Below are 7815 nucleotides of genomic sequence, written 5' to 3'. Positions count from 1 at the left end.
TAATCCTAATTATATCCCTATATATTCCCCTAAAAAGAAAATTATATCCCTACATAGCTTTTCTATATGGGTGCCTCTGTATAGAATTTGTTTTCCAGCTCCCAGGCTGTTGTGGGACCCCCCAGGTCCCACTCTCTCCCTACTTTTTTTCTTCTTTATTTTTTAATTTTCTCTTTTTGAGTTTTACCACCCCGCTAACCATCGCCTTCTTCATTTCCTTCCACATCCTCTGCTTTCCCCTCATAAAGTCTCTCTCTCTCTCTCTCTCTCTCTCTCTCTCTCTATCTCACATACACTCTCTCTCTTCAGAATTCTCTTCTCTCTCCTCTCTCTGCATGATCAAAGCAAGAACGCAATATTCCAATCCATGGTGAGCTTTCTAATCACTTGGTGAACTCCTCCTCCATCAAACAAACTACTCTAACTCTGTCCCTGAATTCAATTAGGGAACTCCGGTGAACATCATCGTCGGGTCCCACGTCTGGGTCGAAGATCCTGAGGATGCTTGGATTGATGGGGAAGTCACACAGATCAAAGGAGGCAATGCCACAGTCATCACCGCCAACGGGAAAACAGTATGATCATATTTTCACCGAGATTTTAATACAATTTCTTATGTGATATGGGTATTTGTTAAAAGATGGTTGGTGGAGAGTTGAGGTTTGAGAAATTTGCGATGAAGCAGTTGCTTTTTTTTTTGATTGAGAAATGGAAAAACAGTATGATCATATTTCATCAAGATTTTATTGCTACGGATGATCAAATTCTCAAGTTATAATGTGATATCGGTTTTTTTAAGATGGTTTACATAGAATTGAGGTTTGAGGAGATTAGCAATAAAACGGTTGGTTTTGGATTTAGAAAATATAAAAGTTTCAGGATCTCCACACCCTGCTTAATTACTTTTTTTTAATCTCTTAATTATCCAATTTTCAAGTAATCGAGCAAAACAATAGTTTGGTTGGTTAAATGATGGGATGCACGATTATAGTTTGAGAATTTTTGCAATAAAACAGTCGAATTTAGATTGGGAACCTTTACAAGCTTTCAGGATCTTCACACCCTGCTCTTGGTGCTTGTAAGTTTGGGAACAGCTGTGTTCTGATTTCATGCAGCCGTGTTATTTGAACTGATTACTGGATCATAGGTTTTTTTTTGGTGCAAGCTTGCAGGATTATCGTTTCTATAGATAAACTGTTAGAAGATATCGATATAAGTGCTACAGTTTTTGGTATCATATTATATCTAAGAAAAGTAACCTTTTAGAGATCAAGATCAAAAATATATGCTGGTCGCTTTGCTTAAAGACTACATCATGCTAGTCTGATGATCAGGATGCTCCCCAGTACACATTTCTTAGTTTCCTCTCTACTGAATTAATCTTTGCACGGGAACAAATTATTAGTCAAGGCTATTAGTTGTAATTTTCCCAAATTATGCATATCTCTTAATAGGTAACAATTCTCTTCTACCATAAATCTTAGCAGCAACGTATTAATGTCTATTGCTCATACGCTAGGCCCTTTCCCCCCTTCTTCTTACCGTTGAATTTGAGAAACAGGCGTTGTTTCTATTATATGGAGTATACTTCTTATGTCTATAGACTTGTTGGGATCTGTCTCCATGGGAACCATATATATCATCTTTGCCTGCTAATGTGCAAAATCCGTTCTACAGGTTTCACACTACATCTATGTCTTTCTCTCAATTGTGTAGGTTGTGGCTAGTATTTCTAGCATATATCCAAAAGACACTGAAGCTCCTCCTGCCGGAGTTGATGACATGACGAAATTAGCTTACCTCCATGAACCTGGAGTTCTTCAGAATCTCGCTTCTCGGTTCTCTCTCAATGAAATATATGTAAGTTGTCCATCTTCAAATTCAAAAAAATTACGGAGAATTGTGTGCTATGATTCTACTAACCACGAACTCCACAGACCTACACCGGTAACATACTTATTGCAGTTAACCCTTTTCAAAGACTCCCACATCTCTACGACGTGCACATGATGGAACAGTACAAAGGTGCTACCTTTGGAGAGCTCAGCCCTCATCTTTTTGCAGTAGCTGACGCTTGTTACAGGTATATACGACCAAATATTTTTATTTTCCTTATCAATATTATATTAATATAGTAAAATTGAGGGTAGATTAGTGAGTGCTAAATCTTCAATAGGGATGATTTGGGGGTTTATTTGCAAAAAAAGAAAAGATTTTCTAATTTGGGGGTTAAGTGACAAAACATGAACTTATTAAGGTTATCTTGGTTGTTTGACTGCACATGATTTGCCAGTGCCACGTCAGAGCTAAAGGTGTTAATTTGGATGTTTTCTAACAGAACTTATTGGGAACCAAGTGAAAAACGCCCAAACTTATTGTGGGGCTCGTAAAATTTACGCAATTTTTATTTTCATTATCGATGTTATTATTGATGACGAACTGATATCCAAGCTATATGATCAGGGCTATGATACATGAAAATGGAAGCCAATCGATACTTGTTAGTGGAGAGAGTGGAGCAGGGAAGACCGAGACAACGAAGATGCTCATGAGATATCTTGCTTATATGGGTGGGAGATCAGGGACAGAGGGAAGAACAGTAGAGCAACAAGTCTTGGAGGTGAAATACAAAATGCATATATTTTCTGAATATGTGATTCAAAATTATAATAATCTTTACACATATCATAGAGTCAACACTTGATGAGTTTGATATTGTTTGGTGCAGTCTAATCCAGTACTGGAAGCATTTGGCAATGCAAAAACAGTGAAGAACAACAATTCTAGGTAAATACAATGACTATCAGTATAGTTCACTATGATTTTCATTGAACATGTATAAAGATAATGTATACGATTAAAAGGGTAAATTGTAAATAATTTCTTCCAGTAGTACTTGTCATCCCTCAACTACTTTAGTAGGACTTTCATCCTGAATTCACATTCTGTGAAGAATAAATTACAGATAACCTCACACTTCCTTAAGAATTGATAGGTGATAGTGCTTAATAACTTACGTGAGAGGTGATAAGTGCTACGGAAGTATATATGAGGAGGGGTTATCTGCAATTTACCATGAGTTTCACAAACATGAAACATTCAAATGTAACAAAGTGATTAATGCATAGTGATACTTACATGAGAAGGTTATTATTGAAACAGTCGATTTGGTAAGTTTGTCGAGATACAATTTGACAAATATGGAAAGATCTCAGGAGCGGCGGTTCGAACATACCTACTAGAACGTTCCAGAGTATGTCAGGTGAACGATCCTGAGAGAAACTACCATTGCTTCTACATGCTTTGTGCTGCACCACCAGAGGTAAGCAATTAATTTATTTCTTCAAATTTTCATATAGATAACAGGAATATTTAACTTTAAGATATAATCCTGATCTTTTGTTAGGATGTCAAAAGATTCAAAGTGGGGGATCCAAAAACATTCCATTATCTGAACCAAACAAATTGTTATCAAGTTGCAAATGTCGATGATGCTAGGGAATACCTGGAAACTAGAAATGCCATGGATGTTGTCGGTATAAACCAAGAAGAGCAGGTGATCCTTATGAAAAAATGACTCAAATTTTTGATAAATAATGGTAAATGGGTATTGTTGATTCAAGAAGTTTGGTTTGATTTATGCAGGACGCTATATTTCGTGTTGTGGCAGCGATCCTTCACCTTGGGAACATCAATTTTGCAAAAGGGAAGGAAATTGATTCATCGAAATTGAAGGATGACAAGGCTTTATTCCACCTTAAAACTGCTGCAGAGCTTCTAATGTGTGAATTTATACTTTAAGCCTGATTATTTTTTTCTCTACGATTTTGTTGGTATTCTCATATTCAACGATCAAGGTCTTAATTTTTATCTTAGGTGTGATGAGAAGGCACTTGAGGATTCACTTTGTAAGCGTGTGATTGTTACTCCTGATGGTAATATCACAAAGCCTCTTGATCCAGATTCAGCTACATCTAACCGTGATGCTCTAGCAAAAACAGTTTACTCAAGGTTATTTGACTGGTAAGTAGACAACACACGAGGAAAAAAAAATGAAAAGTATATAATATCTATAAAGTATTCACTTTTCTCATAGAGCACATACAAAACATTTATTAATGGTATATGTATGTTAGAATTTCCTTTCTTATGTTTGTTTTCTAAATTTATCAATTGTGGCAGGATAGTAGACAAGATCAACAGTTCAATTGGTCAGGATCCTACTGCAAAAAGTATAATTGGAGTCCTTGATATCTATGGCTTTGAGAGTTTCAAGATAAACAGGTAAACTTTGAAGATACAGAGTTATACCACCAATACGACCATCATAATTGATTTACTGAGTTTCTTGGCAGTTTCGAGCAACTATGCATTAACCTAACAAATGAGAAATTGCAGCAACACTTCAATCAAGTATGTATATGTTTTCTTCTTCAGTTTGTATATATCATGAAAAAAATAGAGCATATGTTAAGACGAAAAAGCATTTTTGTTTGCAGCATGTATTTAAGATGGAGCAAGAAGAGTACACTAGAGAAGAAATTGATTGGAGCTATGTCGAATTTGTAGACAACCAAGATGTGCTTGATTTAATAGAAAAGGTACATAAATTATGCAGTAAATAAAAAATATCTTTTAAGTATGATTACATGATTAAAAACAATATATCATGACATTAATGCTTTGTATTCAAAACACAGAAACCTGGAGGAATAATTGCATTGCTTGATGAAGCATGGTATGTTTCCTGAACCTCTTCCAATGACTACTCTCTTGTCCCTTCTTACATGTGCATATGCAAAACTATGTAAGTTTGATTATTTTTTTTGGCAGTTCCTTGAAATTGCTATGTCAATAATTGGTATGTATCTGATATTTGGTTTTTCCAATATTCAATCGATACACACTAGATATTGTTTTCAAATGTATCAAATACCTGTAAGACACAATAGAAAATTTAAAATCTAATGCATGAATGAAGGTTCTTGAATTCCTTTATTACTATTGGGTAAATTTGCAAAAGCCTTCTAAGTTATGCATAATTGATAGAAATTCTGTAAGGCTTTGAAAGTGACAATATAGCTCCCTGTCTTTAAATTCTACAAATTTAACTTGGATAAAAAAAACTAACATTATAGGATATGACAACTATATGGACTCTCATGTAAACATATATACGATTATTATATTGATAATTGATGATTACATTAAAAATGTTAATGGTTATTTGACTAGAAAATTTAAAACGAATTTTTTTGTGTGGTGGTTTGGGTGGGGGGGGGGGGGGGGGGGCCAAAGTATTACTTTTAAAACAATAGGGAGATTTGCTGTTGATCCTACAAATATTTAAGGGGTTTTCTGAAATTTACCTATTTTCAGCTACTTTTTCATGAATAACCATATAAAACTAAATCCCTTACAAGTTGGCTATAAGGTAAAAAAATCTCAAGTTTTCTATTCCTCAGTTTAATTTCTCTGAAACTTGGTATTAACATATACTGACACTTAACTAATATTCTGCAGTATGTTTCCAAAGTCCACTCATGAAACATTTGCACAGAAGATGTACCAAACATACAAAGCACACAAGCGTTTCAGTAAGCCTAAACTTGCTCGAACTGCTTTCACCATAAACCATTATGCCGGGGATGTAAGCAAGCACTAAATTAATGGTCCTTAAAGTTTTTTCAAAATATCAAGATCCTAAAACTTCTATAATTCAACAGGTTACATATCAAGCAGACCAATTTCTTGATAAGAACAAAGATTATGTTGTGGCAGAGCATCAAGCTTTGTTGGATGCTTCAAAGTGCCCTTTTGTTGCCAATCTATTTCCTCCTTTGCCTGAAGAATCATCTAAACAATCAAAATTCTCCTCTATCGGTACACGCTTTAAGGTACATCTCAGCTCTAAGCCTAAGACTATTATCCTAAGAGTGAGATAGGCTAGTAACAGTTGTGTCCAAGATGCAAATACTATCAATTCAATTTAAAGCTTAGATTTATAAACTGCACATCGACTACCGAAAAATGAAATTCACATGGAGTTTGACTTGTGTTTAATCACCTGTCAATGCTACCTAAATTAATCAATTTTATAGAATGTGTTAATTGCAGATAGACCCCATGTATAATTGTACAATTGTGGATAGATCCCTCGAGAGAACTTTCTTTGATTCCTTTACCCCCCAAGAGGTCTAGTTGTCAAAACAGAAATTTCTCTTTATCTCTGGGGTAAAAGACTCAAAACATTTCACTTTGGGGGTCTATCTGCAACAATTGGACTATTTGGGGTCTATTTACAATTGGGCTATAGTAAAGGTGGTCTATCCGCAATTAGCCCTATAAAAATTCTGGAATGTTGATTTTGACAACATATGTCACATGGTTAAAACACGTTGAAATAATTCGACATTTTTGTTTCTAACTAGTTTATGTGTGTAGTAGATCAACATCTAGAGATATAAAGTTTTGTAGTTTTAAAATCCAAACTTTTGCAATATTGACTAGCCAAACTCTTATTTAGACACTTCTTAAGTATTCTTTCAAGATGGTATTTACTAAAATTTACTATGATCTTAATTACAGCAACAACTTCAAGCACTTATGGAAACCCTGAACACAACTGAGCCACATTACATCAGATGTGTGAAGCCTAATGCCGTTCTGAAGCCAGCAATCTTTGAGAACTTCAATGTCTTGAATCAGTTGAGATGTGGGGTAAGTAAGACATGAAGTCAAGAACTAAATTTTAGTATCGAATATGGAAAAATGATCATATTAAGTATATTTTTTATTCTCTATTTGTATTTGATCGATGTTGTAGGGTGTGCTAGAGGCAATCAGAATTAGTTGTGCTGGATACCCTACTAAACGGACATTCGATGAATTCATTGATCGGTTTGGAATGCTGACACCTGATCTTATAGATAGGTAAAATATCTAATTGGAAATCATATATATTACATTTATAACATTTTCCCCCTTATTCACTAGTTTGATTTAGACATTTAATATGTGCACTTGGTTTGCAGCTCTGATGAGAAATTGGCATGTGAAGCAATTTGCAGTAGGATGGGATTGAAGGGATATCAGGTACAAATTAAGAAACAACATTTTTAAGTTGATGAAAAATATTCTGTCTAAATTCTTAACGAAATAGCTACTATATGTGTGCTATTGGAAGACATGCTATTCTGATAAGTAACATGGAGTTGCTCAAGATATTTTGCATATTATGAAGTCTTGTTCTTTTTCTCTGTACCTTTACCGTTTATTTGTTTTTTGGATTCTTCTTTCTGTTCTTCTTATACTTCTTTTTAAGTTATTTTTTTATAATCCTAATAGAAAAAAAATCTGATGTATTAGCTAGTCCTCGATACCAAATTTATACCACCAAGTATCCAAACCAAAACAATACAACTTATGAACAGATATCTCAACATACCATACTTAAACAGAGACAAAAAGATGCATCATATATAAAGCAAAATCCACAAAACATGCACAAAGTAATCAAACTAGAATAAACATTTCGAACGCTAAAGAAAATCAAATAAATTTCTGCCTATTAACAAAACACTCTTGCTGCAATTCTTTCTATCAGATAGGGAAAACAAAGATTTTCCTCAGGGCTGGCCAAATGGCTGAACTTGATGCTCGAAGAATAGAAGTCTTAGCGAATGCTGCAAGACTTATCCAGAGGCAGATAAGGACATATATTACAAGAAAAGAGTTTACTGTCCTAAGGAAAGCTACAATTGGAATCCAAAAGCTATGGAGAGGTACTTTACTTCTTTTTCTTTCTAGTCAAGC

At 34.6% G+C, this 7815-nt stretch overlaps 1 protein-coding gene across 1 annotated transcript in view; it reads left to right on the top strand.

The window, feature by feature from the left end:
• The window catches only part of LOC109851232 (myosin-12-like), a 14690-nt gene continuing 7091 nt past the window's right edge, over nt 217–7815 (top strand). Inside the window, exons 1-20 of the mRNA XM_020421272.1 lie at nt 217–370; nt 447–575; nt 1717–1860; nt 1938–2083; nt 2464–2620; nt 2729–2787; nt 3163–3322; nt 3407–3556; nt 3646–3782; nt 3877–4023; nt 4183–4284; nt 4356–4413; nt 4500–4601; nt 4701–4738; nt 5524–5650; nt 5727–5897; nt 6589–6720; nt 6827–6933; nt 7035–7095; nt 7607–7784. Of these exons, the coding sequence (XP_020276861.1) occupies nt 368–370; nt 447–575; nt 1717–1860; nt 1938–2083; nt 2464–2620; nt 2729–2787; nt 3163–3322; nt 3407–3556; nt 3646–3782; nt 3877–4023; nt 4183–4284; nt 4356–4413; nt 4500–4601; nt 4701–4738; nt 5524–5650; nt 5727–5897; nt 6589–6720; nt 6827–6933; nt 7035–7095; nt 7607–7784 (2308 nt within the window). The 5' untranslated portion in view covers nt 217–367. The remainder of the gene's footprint in view (nt 371–446; nt 576–1716; nt 1861–1937; nt 2084–2463; nt 2621–2728; nt 2788–3162; nt 3323–3406; nt 3557–3645; nt 3783–3876; nt 4024–4182; nt 4285–4355; nt 4414–4499; nt 4602–4700; nt 4739–5523; nt 5651–5726; nt 5898–6588; nt 6721–6826; nt 6934–7034; nt 7096–7606; nt 7785–7815) is intronic.

This window comes from Asparagus officinalis, chromosome 8, assembly GCF_001876935.1.
Source record: "Asparagus officinalis chromosome 8, Aspof.V1, whole genome shotgun sequence".
NCBI classification, from domain to species: Eukaryota; Viridiplantae; Streptophyta; class Magnoliopsida; order Asparagales; family Asparagaceae; genus Asparagus; species Asparagus officinalis.
The sequence above is the reverse complement of the archived record's forward strand: the minus strand, read 5'-3'. Positions and strand labels throughout refer to the sequence as shown.